The 26,920-nt window shown below is 28.2% G+C and overlaps 1 protein-coding gene and 1 non-coding gene across 2 annotated transcripts; both read right to left on the reverse strand.

Annotated features, from left to right (window-relative positions):
• Positions 1-1,214: 1,214 nt before the first annotated feature.
• On the reverse strand, positions 1,215-18,857 carry LOC114125511 (dynein axonemal heavy chain 6-like). The gene is given in 39 exon segments (XM_050206815.1): positions 1,215-1,467; positions 1,563-1,881; positions 1,949-2,041; positions 2,124-2,474; positions 2,591-2,742; positions 2,822-3,124; positions 3,195-3,435; positions 3,541-4,314; positions 4,375-4,554; positions 4,609-4,789; positions 4,858-5,030; positions 5,092-5,580; positions 5,650-5,887; positions 6,711-6,956; positions 7,041-7,935; positions 8,014-8,186; positions 8,253-8,699; positions 8,766-9,438; positions 9,495-9,930; positions 10,002-10,253; positions 10,322-10,858; positions 10,925-11,063; positions 11,127-11,551; positions 11,614-12,071; positions 12,122-12,236; positions 12,297-12,947; positions 13,023-13,832; positions 13,888-14,037; positions 14,107-14,208; positions 14,289-14,418; positions 14,488-14,662; positions 14,724-14,950; positions 15,032-15,201; positions 15,274-15,678; positions 16,451-16,696; positions 17,836-18,200; positions 18,263-18,344; positions 18,481-18,580; positions 18,646-18,857. Coding segments are annotated over 39 exon segments (12,186 nt in total). The 5' UTR covers positions 18,699-18,857; the 3' UTR covers positions 1,215-1,237.
• A 6,134-nt stretch (positions 18,858-24,991) lies between these two features.
• Positions 24,992-25,063, reverse strand: Trnag-ucc (transfer RNA glycine (anticodon UCC)). Its single transcript has one exon. It is a non-coding gene; the product is annotated as a tRNA-Gly (tRNA).
• Positions 25,064-26,920: the final 1,857 nt, after the last annotated feature.

Genomic DNA, 26,920 nt, shown 5'->3' on the forward strand with positions numbered 1-26,920 from the left:
CTACTAAATAATTAAACAGATTTATTAAAATGCTATGTTCAGTGATATATGTATAACTATTTTTGATTGTTCTACAAAATGTATAATAATTAATAACAATCATTCACTCTACTAGTCTTCTACTTATTGTTCCATCACTTGATGCTTGCTACGTGTTTTACTTTTAATCATCAGAAAAGTAAAAGATATAATATTTAGGTATATTATTAGAACATTTTATTTTAATAAATATTAAATTGTGGTATTGTACTTAATAATGTATCTAAGTGTCTTGTCTAATTATTAACATGAAAATGTTTTCATATTCACTGTTTTTTATTAATCTGTTTCAGTATCACCTAACCAGAGATAGACAACGTTTTATGGTTACTATCTCATAACAGTAAGTTATTCTGAATTGGTTCTAAGTACACTTGAGACGGCGCATTGGATAGACAATTTATGGACATGTATGATGATTAAAAAACCAACTATACAAACAAATAATAATAACTAATCACGTTCAAAATATATATTTTTATTTCAATACCTACATAGGCGCCAGGTTTTGTAAATGTCAATGGGGGCCGAATTTACTAATTATTATTCTTAACTTTTGCCATTTAAAATAATTTAAAAACATGTGGTTAAAGAGTAGAGATGCAGAAAGTGAACTACTTATGTCTATATTTTTAACTGTTTCCTCTTAAATTAAACTCAAATCTCAATCTTTTCAATGGGGACTGAGCCCCGACTCCATTTTTTTAATGGGGGCTGAGGCTCCCGAGAACCCATGCAGTCGGCGCCTATGTTCTAATATATTGGAATGTAATTGTTATGTAATTAGTATTTTTATGAGTATGTACCTCTAATAAAGTAACATTATACCAAAAATTGAAAAATCTTTAAAAAGTGCTTACTCCATTACGTCAAGTTGTAACTTGTAAGTCTGGTGTTCCCTTAGCCTTAGGTTAGTATTTTTAATTGCATTAACATTAGACACTATAACACACCAATAGTGTTATTATTTTCTGAGTATCAACTATCGACGTGTGTAGTTACCGAGACTTTTTTTTTTTATACTTCCATATAATATAAGGACATCGTAAATGAATCAATTGTAATAATAATAATATACTATTAAAGAAAATTTATACATTGCGAATTAAACAAAATGATAATATACATTATATATAATTTGTTGTGTGTAAAGTAAACATACACAACATGCGTACACTATAATATACTATGACATTAATCAGTTCGTTAATTGTGTGATAAGAGCAGTGCCCTTGAGGGTCCAATAGCTCTCCGGAAAGTCAGTCGGCAACAATACAGCAATGACAAAATTAGTACTATGTCCAGTGGTCGATAGAACTCCAGCTCTGGCTGCAGTTTTATACAGAGGACAATTGTACCTCAAACTTCGTTCGTCCAAATCGACAGTTGGTACTAGCCGTATAACGGGTAGTGAAGGATACAGGTCGCCTTGAATAATCATAAATAATACATAAACATTGTGTAATTTTGTAGTTTCGATAAGTTTTTATATTTTATTTTTGATCATCGAATTGAATTATTACCGGGAATGGGATCGACTAGACGGCTGGTAGTCAAGTCTATGCGCCCCGCGTCTAGGTACAGACCGTGTACGTAAACGCCATCTTCCAGTTTCTTTAGACCCTTGTAAGCAGCGTTGTCTTCTTTCGCGGTAGCTGCGTGCACATCGGCAATTTCTTCTTGTACCAAAATGGTTTGGGTAAGTTCAAAATCAACTTTCAAACTATCAATGGGTATGGCATATTTTCTGGCATGCCTCTGCAGACATCCGGTCATGAAACCTTGTGGAAAATATAAACCTGATATCCAGAATGAAGGAGGGCTACCAAACTTCATCCAGATCTAAGATATTTTTAAGTTTTCGAATTTATATTACTTCATATAACGATTAATTGCAGAAATCACTTACGTAGATAAAATCTAGTCTAAGAGCCAAGTCTTTAACCCAACTACCCAAAACTTTCAACGAGGGGTATGCTTTATTCAACCACATTTTCGGTACCTGTGTTATTAAAAAAAATTATTATGTGTTTGTATTAAACTTCTTTTAGATTATTGAAAAATGTATACGTTTTATATAGTACCATATTGTTCATGAATGAAAAGTAAACTCCTTCCAATTCTGCAGACATAACCACGAGCCCCTTTATCGCTTTACGTAAATCATTTAACGAACTATGTATGATGTCAAGTAATTTATTAAAACGTTCGATCTCCTGTGATAGTACTGTAGATAATGAAGGTAATCTTCCTTTATCGTCTGTAGTCATTATTGTGGAATGAGCTTCGCCAAAGTCTATTACATTGATTAGTTTTTCAGAAATATCTATGGCCATTTCCATAACGATTTCATCGTCTGATTTACCAGCAGTGCCTGTTAATGACTTTGGATATGCTTCAATGATTGTTACTAATGCTTCTTGTGTTTCTTTAGTCTGATAAGTGGAATGATTACATATTAGTATAAACAAATACATTTAAGTGTACAGCACAACAATATGTAAGAATACAAAAAATTAATATTGTGTTTTAAAATCAAATTTATAGGTACTTGATACGCGATATTCGCATTTTCGTGCATTCCGAATATTTCTGGTTCTTCGATTATTGGTAGCTTATCTATAAACAGCTGATAATCATTAATGGTGGTGCATTTCACTGTTTCTGGACAAAAGTAAATACCAGACTTGGAGTATTTATAGCCTGAAAATATGATACAAGCATGTAATAATTTATAGATCTTAGGGCATAATATGACATAATATAACATCGTTCATATTACCTGGTTCAAGAGTGTGAGGACCGAAGAAATTAACAAGTACAGTCTTCAACGTTATTTGATCCCAAGAGTCGGTAACTCTGCCTCCATAGTTTATCTCACCAGTAATGTACTGCAAGGCGTCCCACGGTATTTCTTTTGCATTTAAACAATACATATGTAACAATAGCATAGCGCATTCACGGTCACTATCAGTAAACGAGTATGCAATATTCCAACCAAGCGACCCGAATTTCTTTCTTTCCAATATAATAGCGTGGAAAAAACATAGTCCAAATACCATTTTCCGCCAATCAGAGTTGAACGCTACCACACAAATGATTATATGATTACCTATGTTATATATTTTATTTGGAATAAAAATATTGACATTTACCATTATTTTCAAAGAAATCGATATTTATGTCAGTAAATGATCTTTTCATATTTGCTCTTAGGCCTTTTGGCGGTTCGTTTGTAACTTTCAATGAATTTTGTAGAACGAATGTAGGAAAACTTGTTGATGGCATCGAACTCAAGAAAAGTCTAAATTCAGGATTAATATTTGATGGATTTTCGATTAAATTTTGAACCAAGTTCTCCATATGAAGCATCCAAGATGATGCTAAATGGCAGTTCTAAAAAATAAGTTTTAAATGACGTACTTATTTATTATCCAATTATTCAATATTACTATTATATATATATATATATATATATACATAATATATTTCTATTATTACTTGTAAGAATATCCAATGACCTTCTCTTTGGCCATTTTTTATAAGTTTTTCTGCAATAGGACCTTGACCTTGACCCAATGATATTGCACATAACTTATCTATCATTCCAAATTCCGTAGCAAACTTTTGGAACGCTACGAATGGATCTGAACCAGGACTAAGAATGAAAATCAAAGGTACAGTCGAAGACGTGTCATTATATAATAAGTGAAGTGAAACTCCTGGACTTTCGATAAACGTTTTTCCAAGTTCAGTGCTAACGTAATTCGTAATTGCAAAAATCAATTTTTCTTCTTTAAATGCTTTAATGATCATAAGTTTTTCAAACGAATTTAATTTTGAGTTCCAGTTAACATCAAGTTCATTATTTTCGTAATCTAAGTGAATATCTTGAATAAAATCTCCTAGTGTAATTGTTATTGGTCCAGTGCAGTTTTCAGGAAGATGTCTAAACGTTGAAAATACTTCAGACATATAGTTTACGGTTTTCCACATATCTTCTGTCAACGCAAACACTGCTGGCTTAATGGTCATTTTTCTTTTTACTTTTCCTATGGGTCCACGCAACAAAAAGTTCCATTGGGTATTTGTAATTTTTCCTGCTTGTAAATTTATACTGACACTGACCAAGAAACTAAATATTAATTTATGGCGTTCGAACAGGCCTCTAGAAACATTTATATAAACAGCTCTGGTAATATCTTCGATCATAGTGGGCATTTTAACATCTATTCTTATTTTTTTGTCACTGTTTTTAATCACGTTGCAAAATATCTAAAATTAAACAACAATATTTTCAGACAAAATCCAATATATCATTTTATTATAACTTACTGAACTAAAATAGTTTAAAGAAAATTGGTACATAGTATCAATTTCAGATAATTGAGCTACAACAAAATAAAGGCACGATCCTCGATTAGCTACTGCCCTATAACGCTCACGTGCGATGCTGATATTTTGTTCTGTTTCTTCTGCATCAATTAAACGTCCGGCGATGATGATTGACGTTTCCTGATTTATAAAAATTAAATTTTTTAGAAAATCTAATTATTTATTTAGTCCTACCTTGCTGTTATTTAGTGTTTGTATGAGTTCTTCATCGTCCAATATATTTCCTTTTGACATATTGAGCATCCTCAATGTTTTATCTTCCATTTCTTTTAATAAATTATTGTCATCGTTTATACTCACAATTGTTTCGGTTCGCTTTTCTTCTAAATCGGGCATTTCTAATCGCACAACGTCTCTAAAAAAATAAATACAAAACAAAGTTTAAAGATATTAATGTTTATACATATTTATAGTATTATTTACACTAATAACTGATCTTCTAAACCCGAAGGTGTTACAGTGAAATTTACTAGCGTAACTTGTATACATATGTCTGGTAAATAATGTGGATTAGACATTTTGGTTGTCATGTAAAATCTGAACTGATCATCATATTCTATGTCAGTATTACCAATGCGCATTAACAACCGTCCAGCCTATGATAATAATTTATGAATTAAACTAAGCCTTGTGTGATTATCAAATTAAGTAAAGTACTCGTCTAAATGTTATGTTCTCCAATATAGGTCTCAATGTGGGATCAATGTGTTCTTCGAGACCTTCGATCAAAACGGTGTACCCCAACCTTACCGCATCAACGATTGCGTTCATGATGTCTGGATCTGTTCCTTTACACGTTCTCAACGAATTGTCCATTTCCAAGGCCTTGATCCACTTATTTGCCTGTTCTTGGGGATCTATCATCAGTGGCCATCGACTTGCTCTGGTTACGATTATTGCGCTGTCCGTTGACACCAAATCCCTAGGGAGGCCACACATATTCCATGAGCGTAATTCAAACGAATCAATTAGTACAGAGCTCAACGAGTAATTTGTAGAATGTTTTATTTCATATAGTGTCAGTTGTTGTAGCCACAAATTGGTTATATCCCTACGATACTCGTCTGTAAAAGGCCCCAAATAGTTAACACATCCAGCTGCTAATATAGTGTCACCGGTCACCGTTAATAGGCGCTGGGAAAGCATCTAAATATAATGTAAACATTAAATTTAGGTTAAAATACATTAAGTAACGCAAAGAATAAAATAAAATACTTTTATATTGTTTTCCCATCTTAACTGTTCATCGCTCAATGCTTCAACTAGCAAATCTGATCTGTTTAATCGCGATTGTGTTTTACCTATATTTAATTCAAGTTTGTTTTTTTCAGAAACACTCTGATCATAAGTATCTTCAAGTTTTTTTAGACGTGCTTGGACGTCAGATAACATTTTTTGTTTTGCTTTTAATTCTGTTAACACAATATTGAGTTCATCTTCAGCTTCTTGTTGTCTAAAATTATAAAAATCAAAATAGTATTATTTCAGATTAATGTGTTACAGTATTTAAAAAATTGTCAGTAATGAAATAATAATAACATAAAAAATCTTTGATTTATTGTATGATATAATATGATAAATCAATAAATATAAATAGATATTGTTTTATTATATTTGTTTAATAATTTTCAAGAAATTATTTCAAATATTTTTTAATTATAACTAGGTAGGTATTCAGTTTTTCATAATCTCTGACTAACAGTACTTACTTTTTCAAAATTTAAAAAATATCTAAAATATTTTTAAAAGAATTTTGCAATTTAAAATTAAAGATTTTTAATAGGAAATTAGAAATTAAAATATAAAATAAATATTAATATTAATAATATAGTAGTTTTAATTATTTGAATTAATAATAATATTATTCTAAACAAAAATATCATAACATCTACATATTTTAATATTTTGTATTCTGTGTTATTATCATTATTAATTAAGGTAGGTACTAATCCCACCTGTATTCTATTTTTAATATTTAACGATTACACGGTGCATTTTGAACGAAGTATTAAAACAAAAATAAAGCTATAATAGGTACACCAATAAAGTACAATATAAAGGTAAACTGAAAAAATATAATAAATGCATTTTATTTTATATTTTAAATTATGGTTGTATGATTTAAATTGTAATCTAAAATTAACAACATAGTTCTTTATATAGGTAGCTATAGATAATAGCAATAGATATGTAATTAATTATGTTTGAAGTTTGGAGACTTGGGATATGTTATACCTACCATTTTGTAAATATAACAAAATAATTAAATAACATACTTCTTTCTTTTCGGTTCAACTATTCGATATATTAGATAATAACTGTACACGGCTCGAACCCATTTACACATTGATCGAGCCACTGAAGATTGTACAGCTACTTTTTTTTCATTAAAATCTGGATTATCTATATAAGGCTTAAGTTGCTTAATCATTTTGTCAGAAATGTTATCTGTATCATATTCTTGTAGAGTTTTTAGGAAATTACTATCCCCTAATACTAATTTAGCTGAAGCCCAATCAGTTCTAATCAAAAATACGAAAGTATTTTAATAAGATTATATAATAAGTTTATACATTCTATTTATCACATAACTATTTATAAATTACTTTTTCTCCAATAATAGACATACAGCTTCCATAACAGTTTGAACAAGCTTAGGAGGCTTATTAAATACTCTAAGTTCATTTATATCCTTTTTGTTTAAAGCTTCTAAAGCTGCTTTAGCTGCTTCCATTTCTGGCATAGCTAAGGCTAAATCTTTTTGTGCATCTTCAGCAATTGCTTGTGCAGCATCAGCTTTTATTTTAACTGCTGATTCTTCCAAAAGAACTACTTCTCTTACTGTATCTACGCTAGCCTTTTCTATTGTTAGATTGCTCATTAGTTTCAATGTAGCTTCGTTTTTCTCAAATAGTGCTGGTTCCATTGCTTTTAATTTCAATTTCATCTGACCTACCATATTAAAAGTTTCATACAATTTTCCCAATCCTTTTGAAATACGGTCCGATTCACTTTGGATTTTATTGGTTTGAAATTCATGCATTCTTAAGTACAATTTTAAGAAATCCAAGTAACTTTTTGGTGTTACATAGTAGTGTCTTCTCATTTGATCATAAAATTGTTTTGTAGCATCACTAACTGATTCATGCATTCTGTTACAAATTTTTGTTAGATTGTCAATCAAATTTGAATTTCCTGATTGTGAAAACATCTCTAAACTATTATATGCTACAGATAAAAGAGCTTCTTTCGGCCAGTCATCAAACCAATCTATAGTCGAGTTATTTACTAATGAAGGAAACAAACGACATCTACGCCTAAATGCATCACCAATTGGGCTCATACATATTACGAGATGAAGTTTAGAGCGTACTCGTTGTATAAAGTATCTGAATATTGCATCACGGTTCTCACTACTGATTCCTGATTCTGTGGCTGCTGGCCGACAAGCAATAATAACTTTTTCCAAGTCATCGTGTTTAAACAGGTTTGGTACTTCACCTGGAATAAATAAAAATTATAACACGCGTATTGCTAATTCATAATATTATATTTTAATATTAAATATAAATGATTTACCAGAATTTAAAATATTATTTATATCTTCTAAAAATACTTCTTGCACAATATGATTATCTGTGAATAAAAACGTAGTATCTTCAGATTCTGCACCAGTTTTGTAATAAAGATCAACTAAATCTTCGTGGAAAGTAGTATAGTCATACGATTTCGTTAACTCTATTTGAAAACATCTAAAATATTTTAAAATTGAACAAAATGTTTATATTGTTTTTACACTTTCGTTGTATAATGCGCACTTGTAATCATTAAGATGTGATGCCAATTTAGTTAATGACTGTTTCCCCATACCACTTACTCCTACAAGTAAAGCATTCCCTCTTTCTGATCTCAATATCCTCGCTATACGTGTTATGTGTTCGATGGCATCCATAAAAAATATAAGCTTCATGTCTTTATTATATATCATATTAAAATCCATTAAATTTTCAGTCAACACTTTTTTTAATTTGATAATATCGGTTATTTCTTCGTAAATTCGATTCTCTTTGGAATTTGAATTCATGAAATCACCAAATACCAACATAGGAGGCTGAGTTAAATTGATGTCGGATTTGGAAAATTCTAACACTTTTTTATCAAAAAAATTTGTGCACACGTTTTGAAGAAGATTGTAAAAATATGATCTATCTTCTTGACAAACTAAACGATCATGGTACACACGTAATGTTTCATGGTACCATAGTCTGTAAGAAAAATAAATACAATATTGAATTTTATATGATTAAATATGAGATACAATTAAAAAATACCTAAATAAATGTGTTCGATCTGGAATTGTGGCAAAATCCGCTTGCAATACTCCTTGTATGGTCTTTGACAAATCTCTGAGATTAAACACATAATGTGACTTTGCAGGAGTAGGTAATAGATCTTCTGAAATACGTGAATATACTTCGATACTAGCTTCTACTATTTCTGTACTTGAATTAGCTATAATTGGCGGGAATTCTTCTAAAAATCCATCCAAAATGGATGTAAATATAGTTCTCATAGCATTTTCGCTTGTAGTTGGTATAAACATCATAGAAAAATGTCTTGTGAACCTTGGAGTTAAGGGATTTCTACCTCCACCCGGGGGTGCACAGATAGTACATAATATTACATTTTCTATATATTTCCAATCTAATTTATCTCGATCGTAGATTCCACCACAATCCAAAAGTTGTCTTAGTAACTCAATAGGTGGCTGAGCACCATAAACTTCAGGTTTGGGCATGTTGACGTCATCAATGAAAATCGTTAAACGTTTATTTCCTGGTGCACCAAATCGATTTCGTTTTTTTTTTACTAATTTTGATTCCAATATTTCTTGAGTTCTATAACTACTTGTTTGTGCTGAAAAATTTATTATTCCGGTTATCCAATTATCTGTGGCTGCCAAATTTTGCATGACTAAATTTGCAACTGAAGTTTTTCCCACTCCTAGAAAAATTTTACAGTTTAATTATTAATAATATATATTTGTAATTTTTCTTTACCTGTGGTCCCAGTTAACATTACTGGTTGGTTCATTTGCACTAGCCTTTCCATTACATACGCATATCGAATGCTATCTACCGTAGGTACTAGTAACTCAAAATAAGGTGTATCTGCGTTGTATATAAATTTTGGAACAATGGAATCCCAATTTTCAAATTTTTTATTTACTGTGTTTAAGTACACATCAAATAATTTAATTCCAGGTGAAATTAAAAATTCGGAATAGTTTTCAAATTGATTGAAAACTAAATTTTCGAATTTATTTTGAGAAGAATCTACTAAATTAGAACCCAATGACCACAAATACGAAAATATAAATGATTGGCAAATATAATTTTGAATTTTTGAATTCTCTGCTTCCGTATCAAAAGTATCAGAGTCGAATAATAGAGATTCGATAATAGTACACATCATTGTCACTTTGCTAATTTCAACCTAAAATAGTGTTTAAAATTTACCTGAGTATATTCTACTTCAATTGAAGTTCAATCTTGGTAGAATTATACCTGTTTAATAGGAGCCAAACAATGCTTGCCAATAAATGAAAAACCTTCGTAGACATAAGTTTCAAATAGTGACAACAGATATTTTTTTATTTCTGCACTATTTTGAATGGTATCATTTTTTAATCTATTTATCCATGACTTAACATATGGTAACCATCCTAGTTCGGCTGCATCTATGTAAACCATTCCACATCTACTAACTGTAGCGGGTGATGCTTGTGATAAGTCACCTACTTCAAAAATCATTCTAACCTGAAAATGATGTAGTTATATTGATATAATAAATTATTTTAAGACTAATAATTGTTTATATATTTTACCCAAGAGCTCAATTTTATGCGCTCTGAATTAGCTAAACATAAGAGCTTATTATCATCAAGTACGGTATTAAGGTTCTCGATCCATATTGCATCTACAGGGCCATCACACACCACCCATTGAAATATTTCTTTTGTTGTTTGAACTGTTTGTCTTACAAACTTTCCGAGCAATCCGTCTCTCCATTCCATTGTAAGGAGATTTACTTCACCATAAAGTTCGCTCATAGTTATAGCTTTGGGATTTAATTGGTATATTTTCACTGGTCTATAATATTGTTCTTCTATTTTATTATTGTAAAGTTCTGTTAATGTTTTACTAAGTATTTTTAAAACGGTGGTCTTTCCACCACCTGTCGGACCAACGGTCATGATACCATGACGTACAATTATTGTCTCTAATAACTGTATAACTTTTACATAGATACACTCTTCTATTTGATAACCATAATTTTCCATTACACTTTTGGCTGTGGATAGGAACATTCCATAATCTTGTTCTGGTAAGACAATTCCAGGAAATAAGTCATTTAATATACCCTAAATATTTAAATTATGTTATAATTTTAATAATATTTTACAAATTCTAAATAATTTTATGATTACTTGGAATAGTACAGCGTCATCTTTTAGAAATTTTGGCAAATTACTATCTCTCAGAGCTCTAATTAAAACTAAATCTTCATTAATAAAAGGGTTTTGCCGTTTTAATGAGCCAGCCATTACTAAAACGCTTTTTACAGCTCTTTAAAACAGAATAATTTCATGATTATAATTAATACTTAAAAAATATAACAAAACATATTACCTCATTCCAAAATCATAATGATCTTGAATAGAAAGCTGTTCACTACACAATTTATACATTTTTACCATTTTTTGAGACAACATTTTTGATGACTCGAAACCTTCAGAATACAATATCACTTCAGCAATTAAACCATAGTCTGGTACCATCATTGCCATGGGTCTAAATAAAGCTTGCAAATTATCTGGTAATTCACTTCTTCCGGCATATCCTGGATTCATTGTTATGAATGCTGCACAAGTTTTTACAAGTTTAATCTCTCGACCTTCAAACATGAATTTAGTGGCATTAATCAATTTTGCATTCATAATAGTGATTAATTGTTGCGCGATAACTGATAACACTTCAATTTCTATACGGTTGAATTCGTCAAAACAGCACCACGCTCCTGACTGAGCCAATCCGGAGAAGAATTTACCCATCATCTACAAAAAGAATTATACACATTTTTCTCGCATAACTATTTTTTAACCCATATACTTTGTACCTTATAATCTAAACCATCAGAACAGTTAAATACAACACATTGTGTAGCTAATGCTTTTGCAAGATCTTTTGTTGTTTCGGTCTTTCCAGTACCCGCAGGTCCAGCTGGTGCCCCACCTAAATTTAATTGAAGTGCACCCATCAAGCACAAATAGCATTTGTCAGTTAATGGTGTTATCACTAATCTAGGAGATGCACCCAAGTATTCAAATGCATATAACCAACGAGCATTAGCCATGTATGCAACACAACTATCCACAGTATCCCAATAATAACGTAACTGTTTAAGCCATTCAAAATTTAAATCGCTGTTGATTTTACGGACCACCATAGTTGATATAATATCCCTTGCATGAACATCAATCGTAATCAATGCGCAGATTACGGAGCGTTGAAGTGTAGTTAAACGTCCTCGAACCATGGCTGCTAAATTATTTAGATCCTAAAATAATAATTCATCTTTATTAGTACTAAAAAATTGCATAGATTTGATTTATTTCCAAAAATACTTAATTTAAAACATTTTTGTTCAAATTCAACCAATTTTTCTTGTATATTAGAGTCAAGCTTAAGGACTTTATGGACATCACGACACCACATCATCTGAGATACTGCAATAATTAACTGAAAAAAACACAATTTATTTTCTTTCCAATATTTATGTTAATTTATTTAAACTGCTACCTGAGCAGCGTGTAACAAAACCCATTTTTCTCTAGGAATCTTGTCGTAATCTTCCATGGCTGCGAACATGGACATCCGTAAAGTATTTACCATTTCCTTTTCTACCTTTGTTAGCCAAAATTCAACGTTCCCTGCTGCTTTAACCTGTGTTGAAAATTTAACGATTTCCTTTTCAGGAGATATCATGGCCATAATATTGGTAGGCGAACTATCTTCTTTATCTGGGGTTAATGGGTTTCCTTCTTTATCATCATTTTTAAATTGTATTCTCCAAATAGCATCGAAACACTTATTCATATGTGGCTGTACTGCTCTAGTATTTCGTGCTTGAGCGATTATTTCTATGAGCTCATCATTTGATAGGAAATAAAACCGTGGAAATATAACTCTCTTTGATTCTAAATATGCTTCTAAATATAACATGATTTGTTCTAATTGTTGATTATTTTTTATAAGAGTTTTCAAGAGATCAGTATCGGTACATATGCTTATAGCTAAAGGATTTTTTTCAGCTTTAAGCATTATGGCCTTCCATGAACTATTTACTTGAGTAAATAATGCTGCTTCATTTGGAAGCTGTCTTTGTATGTCAGGAGCAGAAAATATCGATTCTAAATAAATCCAATTATTCTGGCACATAATCCATTCATTCTACAGAGAAATGTTTTTTCTAACAAATGTATCAGTCTAATAGATTTATAAAATAAGAATTATTATATTACTTACTAGAACGTCATTCATAATATTCATAGAATTTATCCATTCTTCAACTCTTGATCTTATCATTACTACATGTTTTGATGAAATAAGAGTATTTAAATTTATATTTGCTTCTTCTAATGTTAATTGAACTTCTTCCAACGAACCAAGTATAAAAATATCGTGTGAATTTTTATAAGGAAGTACAATTAAATCTACTATTTTCCAAGAATCTTCAATTTTTTTTAATATTGCCTCTAAAGTTGCTTCAGAACTGGCCTGTCCAGAAACTTCCATTATCTCAGTACCGTAACTAAACGCATCTAATTCGTCAAGTATTTTAAGAGTAAGCGTTTGATTAGTTGGGAATTTTGTCCCAAGTATCTGCTCAATTTTTATCCAATGATGGTTCTTAAGATTTGGATTTCTTAACATTGCTATGATCGACATTTTTGCTTTAAATGATTGTACTTTTTCATTAATAATATTTATGAGTTCGCATTCAGGAATATTTTTTGTAAATTGCACAATGTATTTTAAATTTAGTGCTAAAAACGTATTCATTTTATCTACATCTAAAGTATGAAAATTATCTATTTCCCAAGCAGACATTTGTTTTTCCCATTCAACTATACTATCTCTAAGCAACATTCTGAGTCTCACAGCTTCGCTCGCTTCTGTCAAAATATCAACTTTTGTCATCTCTACTCGGAAATAACGCTGATAAGACTTATACAAGTTCGATTCTTTTTGAAGGTCTGCTAATTGTTCACTAAGTACATTTAATGTCTTTAATACATGTTCTGTATCTGAATCAATATCAATTAGCCATGGCTCCTAAAAATACAATTTAAAAATAAAATAATAAATATGCAATTCAAACTATTATTACTTGAGCTTCAATATTTATTTGTTCTACTTCTCGAAGCATTTCTATTATTTGGGAATCAACTATTTTGATGAAATCTTCTACAAGATTATTTTGATCACTGTAAATGTCATCAAACACTATTTGTAAAGTAATTAGCTCTTGTGCGAATTTCTATAAAAAAAAATATTATTGAGTATTTTTGATTATTTATCAGTTATGATCAAAATATAATTTATTTACATCGTAATTTTCAATATCCCCTTCAGCGACAGGTATTTCAAATTCTTCAGCTAATTCATAAAGTTCTGTAATATAATTTAGTTCGATATCTAATTCTTCCAACTAAAATAGCAAAACACAAGTTTCATTTTTATAACGTGTTCTCTTTTAATGAGTATTTAATAAATTATTTAAATACATACCCGTTTAGAAAGTGTTTGCAAAAACTTTTTATAATCTACATATTGTGCGGCATTAGATGGAGAAGTATTGAGATATTTGAGGGATTCATTTATTTCAACTAATAATTTTTTTACCAACTGTTTTCCCAATCTATATAATGTAATTAATGATTAAATATAACTACTCTATTAATAGCTCTCTAATTTTGTCATAACACACTTGGTCAATGTCCCCTCTACTAGTTCTAATAATAAATTAGAAGTAGGTCTAACAACACTTTTCATTAAATCAAATTTTAAATTGAACATTCCCAACATTTGATTGGAATTTATTTTATTTACATCGTTTAGCTGCTGTTTATATTTTTCTAACATTTTTCGAAAACTCGTTAAACCTGTAAAAATTTATACCTACTTATTCTGACACAAGAAAAAACCTATTGATTTGATATTAACTGGTTTCGTTTTGAATAATCCTTCTATCTAAGTCTTGATTTTCTCTATATATATTGTAAACATATTCTACACGTTTTAAGTATTTACAAACAGCTTCAAAGTTTATACTAATATAATTTAGTATTTTTTCCGCAGTACTCTTATATTCTTCATCGATATCAAATAGAAACTGTAACGATGGTCCATTGCCACACAGGCGATCGGTTATTTTACCACAAATGGAAGGACTAAGAAATCGTTACAACGATCGATAAGAGGGTTGGATAATAAATAACGAAGGTACTTTTTACACAACATACAAAACTCACCAAATAAAACTATTGAAATCGTTGTCGTCCAAAAGTGGAGTGAAGTGAGTTACCATATTCGTTTTCCAGTCTTCCATTAAAAACGATACGTACTTGATGTAATCGTTTAGGGAGTAATTAAACTCAATGCCCGTTTTCGTTAAATTAACCTCAAATATGAATATTGGAGACTAGAGAAATAACAATAAACAAAGTCAGTTATAAATAAAATATTATAATACCATCAAAAATCCGGTCGATACCTTTGGGTCGTCCAAAGACCTACTACCTTCCAGTATCATTTCAACATCAGTGCCAATGAGTAAATCGTCATTAGGAATGTATTTGTAATGCTTGTATATGTCTGCTTCAAATAGCATAATTTGTTTTTGGATGAACTTGTGTAAATTCGATTGTAAAAAGAAATCAATGTACATTATATAACGACATATTCTCTTGCAAATTTTAAGCTTTGATCTCTGGTGTCCGAACGGCATGTTATATAGTATAGTATCTAAGTCATAAGCTTCCTCATTTTTATTGAATTCTGTGTCATCAATAGTAAACCCAGTTTCTTTTAATACTTCTTTGCATGCGATCAACATCAATTTTTTGATTGTTAAATGAAATTCTTTCAAGGTCTTAATAGCTGATATGGTGCTTTCCATCTAAAAATGTCACGCAACAAATTAAATATAAATTTGAAAAATTTATGCATATCAATATATCATATAATATAAAATATATAATAAATAATATAAAAGAGTGATGATCAGTGGTATAATCAGTGCTAGATCATATGAATTTATATTTTGTGATAAAAACAAATATCATACTTTCTAATTTGTTACTTAACAATATATATAATATATTATACATATAAAATATTAACAATATAAATAGTGTAAGAATTACAATATCAAAAAAAAATTATAGAAAATACAAAAATGCCTTGTCTGAATTTTGAACATGCATTACAGAAATGCGTTTATAAATCTATTTCTTAAAGACGTTTATCTACAGAAATAACGGAAATGTGTTGTGCATTAATAACTTATTCCTTTTCTCAAAATATAAATTTTGTTATTTATTTATAAATATGAAAACTGTGACCTTGATAATGAGTATTACATATCTATCTATTGCATGTTTAGTACCAACTAACTATAATTTACATAGACATTTCCACAGATAAATGGAATTGAAAATGATATGATAAAATAGGATGAGAATACTTAAGCATTAGAAGACATATTTGGAATGTACTAAAAATTTGGCATTTTTACATTAAATGGTTCAAATTTAGACATACACACTACACCGTTAACTTATAATTTAATAATTCTATAAGTACCACAAAACAAAACCTAAGATGATTCAAAGGACAAAGGTAATTCAATAGTTCCCACCCTGATAACCACTTAAATACTCTATTCCAACCTGTTGTTCTTTAAATTGTTGAAAAGTAATTTCTTCGATTACAGAACCATTATATAAACAAATTTCCATAATCTTGTGAACAACTTCGGAAATTTGGAATGCCGTTTCTCGAAGTGGATTGCATAGAAGTAATACCGTCAGGGGAATTAGTAATTCTTGACGCGTGTGATTGTACTTTTTCCATGAAATAAATTTATACCAGAAGTGCAAACATTTCCATTGTTGATATTTTTTAAATAGTGTTAGCTATGAACAAAAACATAGATTTTATTAATTTTTGAAAATCCATTTTATATTCTTCAATAGGTATTGTTGAATATACATATTTTTAAGTATTCAATTTTTTCAAAACAATTAAGTAGATTAATAATAATAATAATAATAAATCCACTAGCAAGTTAATGTCAAATGTGCCAATTTTAAACATTAAATATTTTATTTTTACATTTTACTTATTCTATATAATATTTTATGTATATAATGTATGACGTATATTTTAATACCTTTGCACTTCTAATAAATATTCGTTAGGAATTAAAATTTAAAAAAACTCATTAACTCAATTTATGCAATACAAACATGGCATATTAGTTATTAAAAATAAAAGAAAGGTTCACCAGATTCAACGAAAAAAAAATGATAAATATATTTATTAATCTACTTGAGTATTTATATATATTTAATGTAGGTGCGATCTTATAAAATCAACAAACCCATGTAAGTAATGACTAAAGTGGTTAATAAGTGTTTAGCTATTATTAGAATATACTTAACACTTGTACAATATCATGAGACTACATAAGCTACAATACAGAGTAGGTATACGTCCTGTAGGTTGGTCTATAAGTGTACAATATATACACATGAGTCAAAATATTGATATTTATCTTTTTAGTACTTTCATTAAATATATAAATAGGAAAGGCTTTTATAATTTATAATATATATGTAAAAAAAACTTACGAAATATAATGTAATATTCTTAAACGTATGTAGATATATTTGAATGGGGGTTCATATTTTACACTAGTGCAATTACTTAAGTATAATTCTACAGGATTAATATTATTATATAAGTACTGAGTAACAATTCATAGACTAAGATAGAATGAACAGGAAACGAAAATCACATTACCAGGCTCTTGATTATGGTTTAGGAGAGTTTTGTACAGGAGAGAGAGGACAACAAGTATAGATACATCGAGTATTACGAAAATTTGTCATTATAAATAGGTAGTTAAAAAGCGCTCGATATTTTAACATAGTTGTCGTTTTTCCTTCCTTATAAAATTCTTAAACCTTAAGTTTCCTATGACCCACCGCCAGTTAATTTCCAGTCCATACTAGAAATCTAAATACATGGTCTATTAAATGTATTAACTTACGTCTTTAATTTTCTTATAAGATATATACTGTTCTTCAAACTCTGTAAAAGGCGTGAATGTTATTTCATCTTTAATGTGTGACATAAAACCTTCGTTACTTAACGTAAAAAAACAATGTGTGTCAATATTCTTGAACAAAACAATTTTAAAACTATACGGTGTAAAAAATTTAGATTTTTTGTTGACAACGTAAACTAAATAAACGAAATTGTATTCCATCGAAGTTTTAAATTGATCTATAAGCATATCTAGGTCTAATATTTCAGGAGGTTCTTCTTTACAATACGCTTCATCAGTTTTGACAATACTTTCTTCTGATTCGGATTCATCGGACACGGAACTTTCCAACTCACTCGGTTCCGTAGCTAAAAATTTAAATCAACACAATGTTACTATAATCTAAAATTATACACTTGATAGATTATACATTCTGAATCGTCCTCCTCAATATCTTTTCCAATATTATTATCATAGTCTTCTCTATTTTTTGTATATTCTAAAAAGCCAGACTAAAACATAATAATTTATTGGTCATCATTAATTAAATTTAAAGTAGAAAATATATATTTTAAAGCAACATATATACTTATTAAAGATTATATCTTAACCAATAGCCAACAAATCTATCAAAAAATTACAAATTACCAAAGCTTCAGGATCTTCTTTTTTATATAATACTGCCTGTAAATATTTTGTGTGTAGTGTTTTCGTGTCGACATTTCTATTATCAAGATTGATCGAATCACTGGTATATGAAAAAAACAACAGTAATACAATCTAAAATAATATACAACATGTTAGGTATTTTACTCGTTATATTTTTTTAGTTCTTTTTCTTCCGACAAATCCAATTCAGACGACATTATTTAACACGAAAATAAACCGCTCACAAATAAGTCACAAACATTTAACATTATATATTTATATTTAACATTTATTATTTTCCAAATAGCTGATATATTGATATTAGGTTTGATATCACTAAGGATATTATACGTATCTAAGCAATAGTCGCATTTCGTAGTGTGGTGTGTACTGTGTATAGTGAACTGCGTGTATAGAAAAATCGTTGATAAAAATAATACAAAGATACGCTTGCGATTTTAATACACTGTTTTTATCTCACTCATAAAATGAGTATATTGCTAAAACTATAAACGGTTTCGCATATAAATTATAAGGTGATTAACAGTGTTTACTGTAACACATGATGAGTAGTGGTGAATTATTGAGATTCTGTTGTATTTAGGTTCCTATCTGTTTGTTCGTTGTCGCTGGATCATAGTATATAAGTCGATCGAGACGCTCTATTATATACAGGTAGGTAACATAATATTCTATTTATTATCAATCATTTTTGTACGCCTGATTACTATAATTAACGTTAATAGTGTTAATACCAATGATAAACATTAACCATGCCTAATAAGTATACCATATTGTGAATTAGAATTATCATATTTTTACTATCAATATTTCGTATCGTAGTTTTTTATTATTTTGTGTTCACTATCGGTGGTATATTAATACTTTTTTTTTTAACTTAAGACTTATATTTTCCTATTTTTCATAAGCTTCATTTCTCAATATAGTTCACTATCATCGCACGACTAGGTAGTGCTCGTACATCTTCAAGACGATCAGTAACCAGACGCCAGTGATCGCCCGTGAGCGGACAATATACCTGGTGAGTGGTGATATCACCAATTAAACCTTCGACCCGTCGCACTTTTTTACTGGTCATGTTACGCATTTAATATGAATATCGTTATGAATTCTCAAAAACATAAGCTATATTACCTATTATTTTGTCAACGATTATTTTACAATAATATTATTATTAAGAAGACGTCGTACCCGCGTGTGATGTCTCCGTCTTACTAACGTTCACCTTAGCAAATTTGAGTTAAACGGAATCCATTTTAAGCTGTTTGTTAAAGCAAATACTACTACTATTAAAATAGTAGAGTAAATTTACTTATTAGTTGTTGTTCAACTTAAAGATATATTACTAATAGGCTAAGCTTTTTATTGATATTTTAATTTTAAACTGATATATATATACCTATGTAAAATACTAAAACTCTAAAATGCTCATTTTTTGTGTTGAAATTAAAATGCGATCTTCTAAATAATATTCTTACTTTTAAGTTTGATAATAGGTCAATTGACTCTAATACTAGAACTAATAGCATAAAATTGATTCTGCTGAATGCAAATTTTCTATATTGTACCTAATGTACCTATATTATTAGTAAGACGGAGATAACACATGTGAGCAAGACATTTTGACTATTTAAAGATACTAGCTGCGTATTATCCTAAGACTAATAAAACCTAGATGGGAAATTCGTCTGCAGTCGTTTGTAATAAGTAAGATTTTTTAAATAATTTAGTATGCAATTATGATCTTAATATTATATTAATAGCGGTTAAGCGACTTACAATCTATTATTTAAACCTTCCCCGAAACTTAGAAATTATCAAGTATTTTTTTATTCTGTAAGACTCGGTAATACACTTTGACTTTTATACATCTTACGCATTAGCCGAATCTTCTTTTATGATACTTTTGAGAATTGTCTAATATCCCAAAGTATTACGTATCCAAAATTAGGTAGAAATCGGTCAAAAACTGTGAATTTGCATGTATCTATCATGTTAATATAACCTGCAGATTGGTAATTACTGTATTAGCTAACTATCTATTTTAATATATCTACCTATTTGTATTTTCTATTTTTTTATTATTGTTAAAATATTCTTAAAAATAATTCAATTTAAAAAAATTTAATAGTTTTTTGTCAAAATCGGTTAGGTAAGTATTTGTTTATTACATAAACCACTTATGTAATAACTAATAAACACTCTGTTTCTAAACTATTAGTTGTTACTCAATTTTAAATTTATGTTGAATAGCTTTATTCAATGGCGTACTCAGGATTATTTATTTTTTTGAGACGGGGCTAAATTAAATTATTTTCAAATATTAATAGTATTTATTTAAAAAATATGTACAGAAATCCTAAAGAAGCTTATACACGATTTTATTATTTCTATCTGACTATAATTGTGTTAGTCCTATATAGGCTATGTTATGCCTAGGTAATGTTTCAATTCCGATAGGTAATTGATATTTTTTTTATATCATAATTTAAAGTTAACGCCTAATAAAATTATCAAAATGTTAGAGACCAACTATTTTTTTTTTTGGGGGGGGGGGGTTAGCCTGTTAGCCGGGAGGACTTTAGGTGCGCCTTTGGCTTTATTATATAATCTAAAATTATAATATAATATAGATTATTATATCCAATCATAATAAATATCTTATTATCTGCAGCTAATGGCAGCTCTATTTATATATTTGATTTTTCATCCACTGAAAAAAAAATGCTTAAGTCTCTTTACAGAGCTCTATATAAGATGAAAAATACATAAATATAAAGCTACAAAACTTTCCTGAGTCTCAAAGAATTAATTAATATTACTTTTATTTAAAATGGTCCATTATTTTTTTAGTTTCTAGTTTCATTACATATATGTATATTTTTATGAATATGATATATCTATATATGAATAAATAGATAGATAATTATTACACGCATTATGGATTACGGAAATGAATATCGTTGTAGTGACAAACGTGGAACGTATGTTTAATATTTATAATATTTTTTAATGTTATAGCCTATAGGTACTTATATCGTATAATATAATATAAGTACCTATGTATATTATATAGTGTACAAGATATGCTATTATTAATTTCAGAATAAAAATCGATTCAATCATATAAATATCACACGTTTAAATAACAATATTTTAACTGTTTTAAGACGGGTAGACTTTTTTTCTAGCGTATTTAAAAGTTTAAATATTTGTATATAATTTTTTCGAATTAAAATTAATAACTATATTTGTAGGTACATTTCAAAATTGTGTTCTTTAAACTTGTATAATCAAATACTTAAAATATATTTGTACATTCTACAGTGGAGTTTTCTTACTTTTTGTAAGATCGACATTGTAAGATCTGATATTGCAGATATCGGCGAATATTTAAAGTAAGTAATTAATAATTATATTTTTAAGATCAACCTTTTTATTGACCTTGCAGTAAATTTTACATTTTAATAGTTATTCTTATTTTTCTAGTTTAGACCTATACAGTATATTTATACATTTATCAAAACATTTCCAATCTCAATGAATGATAATATTTATCAGACTACCTACTATATAAGTTATCTTCCCGATAACTTCTAAATTTAAAAGTTGTTAACCTTAACTTGTAGATTTTATTAGTAGCTCGAATAAATGTAATTTTATCATAGTTTCAACTCACTGCGTTCAACGTACAGAAAATAGTTTAAAAAATTAAAATTTGAATTTCATTAATAAATCATTACATTATACGATTCATACGAATAATGATTCAGAGCGGTGACGATGTCATTCTATACGTCTAAGGAGTAAGTTTACTTTATAATTTATTTAAATTATTATAATTGAGTATTGGTAATAAACTAATACTGTAGGCTAAACTAATTTGTCAACATATTATAATATATGTATATGACATAATTATAATATTAATAATAATAATGTTACTATATTGTTAATAATTTATAAGTCAAAATACCAATGGACAATGGTAGGTACCGTACAAAACGGTGTAGTTATAGATTCGTGGTAAAGTAATAGCTTAAAACTATAGTCAACTTATTTTGAAATATTCTGTATGAGAATTAATAATATAGGCTATGAAGAAAAGTTTCAATTTTCTTTGATTAATTTTTTAATTATTTTTGAGTTATGTACAACGTAATAACTAAAATTGTTAGTAGAAGAAAAATCGTTGTTTATCGTTTAAATATCCCATTTCGTGAATGACTGAACTTCAAACGTGTATGAAAAAAATTGTGCTTGTGAATTTTCAATATTTTCAAATTTTTACTACGATTATACCTTATTTAAAACGTATAATTATTAACATTATATATTAAATTTTTAAGCTATAAGTACTATTAAAACGTAGAAGTATAATATTATACATTTTTAACTAGAAAATAATTTGCCTATTTGAATAATTTGATGAATTTGATCAAAATATAAACTTTAAAAGTTTAACCCTTATAATGAAATTCAGGCAATACATTTTTGAACACAATATAGTTATAAACTTATAACAAAAACTTACTAGAGACCTGACATTACATTTTAAAATTATTAGACTGAGAAAAATGTTTTATCAATTTGAAAAAAAATTCTATTTTTACTTAATACCTAATATATAATTATGTGGAATACACGCAATATTGTAGATATAAGTAATTATTCTAATTTTTACATGGTACAATTATTTGATAATTAATAATTTATACATTTTAATAATCATCGCCTTGAACAAACAAAATTGCAAAAAATTTCAAAAAATTTTAATATTGTAATAAGTTGAAATTTAATATTGAATAGGAAGGTAGGCAGGACCTAAGATAAAAAGCAATTAGTCCGATTTACATACAATCATCATTTCATTATTTATATAATATTTTATTTAAAATAACAGGTTAAACAGTAAATTAACAAAATACTTTAAAAAAGCTAAGAGTTAAGGTTTATAATATACGTAGAAATATAATACGTATACTATTAAAATATTACATATTATAAAACCAATGATGTATAAAAATAAAATATTACTAACACCGTGGACTATTACATCCAATCCAGGTGAGCACATCAGTACATCATATAGACACTAGGTACGCTATAGTTATGTCATGTCTGATATCACTTATTATTTAGCATAATACTCGAATAATAATTTCACAGGTGTAATTAAGTACATGATACGCCTATAAAAATTTAAATGTTCCCGCATACAAAATATATTTACCTAAGTTTACCTTCCTAAAAACATTACAATAATTATAAATTTAATTTAATGTTAATTCGAGGAATATATTGTATAGAAATATTTTATGTACCTTATAATAAAGACGAAACTCATATATATTATAGCATATTATACACCATACACACTGCGCGTTGTGATTGTCTTTGGGAACACGTAGTGTGCGGCTCTTTATAAAGAGGGTTGTGCAGCAGATGTTTTTTCGGGTATAATAAATACACGTTTATAAATATAATATATATATATATATATATATATATATAGTGTTATATTATAACAGCATGCTGTGTTTAAAGGACGGTGGTGCTGAGCACTAATAATTAGATACACTCCTTTAGATTTCGAATGAAGCTACTGAATATTATATATATCTGATCTTACCGCTGTTATTTTATCCATATAATAAATACTTATTATATAATATAATATATAGATAACCGTGGATAATTAAGCAATCATATTGTTAACAATAAACTTAATATAATAATTTAATACATGATAACAATACGTAAAACGTACATGATGAACGAACGAATACGCTATAGGTAATTGCGGTAAGTACCTATAGGTAGCTGATGTTTATATATTTTATACACCACATTAGATTAATATCTATTAATATAAAGAAATATCATGAACAATAAAATTAATAAAAAATCAGATTCTATACCCAGCTAGTCTTCATTGATTTATGAAGATAAAAAATTGACGCAATATAGTGAATATAGGACATTTTAATTTTATGGAAGTGCAATAAAAAAAAAACTTATAAAGAACCTTTTAATGCATTTTAAAGTATTTTAATTTTTGACCGACTATATTATAATCATTTTCATCAACATTTATAGGTACAGTAAATTTTTATTAAAGGTATAGAACATTTCAAACTTCCATCAATTATATGAATATCAATAGCTTAAAATTAAGCTAAATATTTTTAAAATTGCATTGTGTATAGAAAATGATAATTTAAGTACCTAATAATGGAATGTTTCAAGTTTCTTAAATTATTTTTTATTTGTATAATAAATTATTATACCAAAAAAATAAAAACCATTTTAATCGTTGATCGTTATTGTTGTATGTTTGAATATTTATTATATAAAATAAAAGAGCTATCATTTATAAAATAATATATGTGACTAAAATAATTTATAAATAAATGTTAGTAAAAAAATTTATGAAGGGTCTTGATTTAAATTTTATAGTCACTGGTTATAAAAAGTACAAAAAATTATGTGCGATGGCCGGGAATCGAACCCGGATCAACTGCTTGGAAGGCAACTATGCTGACCATTACACCACCATCGCAGTTGAAGAAAGGTAAGCATTTAATATTATTTCACGTTATGATTTTCAAAACACGATATGTATTTTTGAATTTTTGAATCTGAGAAGAGCGATTAATTTTTTAATTTTGAAAAGTTATGTTTTTATTTTTATTTTTATATTTTTATCTGTGTATTTGACATCACTTTTAAGATCAGTAAAAATGATTCGATTTCCAATTACAACATCTTATAGGTATATATATAATAATAATATATGGCTATATACAGTAAGTATCTACCTACTTTGAGGAGTCAAAAGTATAAAATTCACAGTATTTTTTTTTCATAACGATGAAAACTAAAAAAAGTTTAGACATATGGAAATTTGGTATTGGATTGTTATAGCCTCGCCGCGGAGAGTGAAAACTATATTGGACTCAGAATTGTTTTTCATGTATAATTTATTATTTATTTATCATTGATTTTTAATTTTTAAAATACATTACAGCGTAAACAGATATAGGTATACTTACCCAACACCCATTGCTACATGTACAACAAAACAATTACCTGCCTGCTTTTTAATTAAATTGAAAAAAATACCGAAAAATAAAGCCTAGGGTCAAAGCTAGATACTAACCAAAACCTATTACCTATTTGTCCTTAAAAAAAATCAATCTTTTTTAAGTCATATTTTTTATATGAGAAAAATATTATTTATAGCTAATGGCTATTGTAACCAAAATGAATGATGATTAATAAAGTAAACTAACAATAAACTATACATACAATATACATGTATGCAATATACATATCATACCTATGTTCATATTATAATTTATAACGTACCTAGGTATCTAGGATTTTTTTTTACATTTATAATTTTTTAAATTCTTTTTTTACAGATGATTTTTTTGCAAACCTAAGCGGCTAAGCAATCAGCATGCAAGTCCAAGAGTTTTTTTTTTGGTAGATAATATCTAGCAGTGACGTAAGTGAAATTCTACATTTTAAAATTATCATAACTTTTTTAAAAATAATAATATCAATTAAAGGTTACTCGGGACCCTAGATAATAATTTTACCTAATTACCTTTAAATTTTATAATAAGTCAATTCACTCTAATATCAAAAATAACAGCATACATTTGAAACTGGTAAACGAAATTTTGCTATGTTGTACACTCGTATGTGTATAAGACGGTGACAACACATGTGAGTACAACGTTCTCTTAATATTACAATAATATTTTTATTATTTTAAATTTTTATATTTGTAATAAACTTATTGATAAGTTAATTTAGGTCCCTATATAAATAATAATTTTATTTTTATTATTTAATCTTATAAATAGATTATTCTGGTCGACTTACTTTAATATATAGTTGAAAATGATAAATCAAAATTTTTTTCAGAATTTTCTGAATATAAACTAATCGAATATCAATATACTTTTATTATCTATTGTTGAATCAATTATAGGTATTTATAAAGTTATAAACAGTGGCTATTTTTGTGTGTACTAGGATATACTTTGTGGCTTGTGCACTACTAAATTACAAATATGCACTACGAACAATAAAAATATACACCACCTGTATTATAGTACCTACTATATTACATTCTGCAACCATACCTTGGACGAATTGATAGTAACCTAGCTCAAATGTAAATATGTGCATTACGAAAAAAAAAATAGCCATTGGTTATAAATAATAGTTTTTCAGTATTCTACATTTTACCATGTTTATAGGCTAGTGGCGCCAGATGTTTTCTACGCTAAATTTTAAGGCAAACGTCTTGACTTTTAACGTGCTGGGAATTATAATTATTTCAATTTCTCGCATTTTAGTACTATAAATTTGAATACTAGACTAATGTTCTTATAGGCAAAAA

Source organism: Aphis gossypii, chromosome X, assembly GCF_020184175.1.
Source record: "Aphis gossypii isolate Hap1 chromosome X, ASM2018417v2, whole genome shotgun sequence".
NCBI classification, from domain to species: domain Eukaryota; kingdom Metazoa; phylum Arthropoda; class Insecta; order Hemiptera; family Aphididae; genus Aphis; species Aphis gossypii.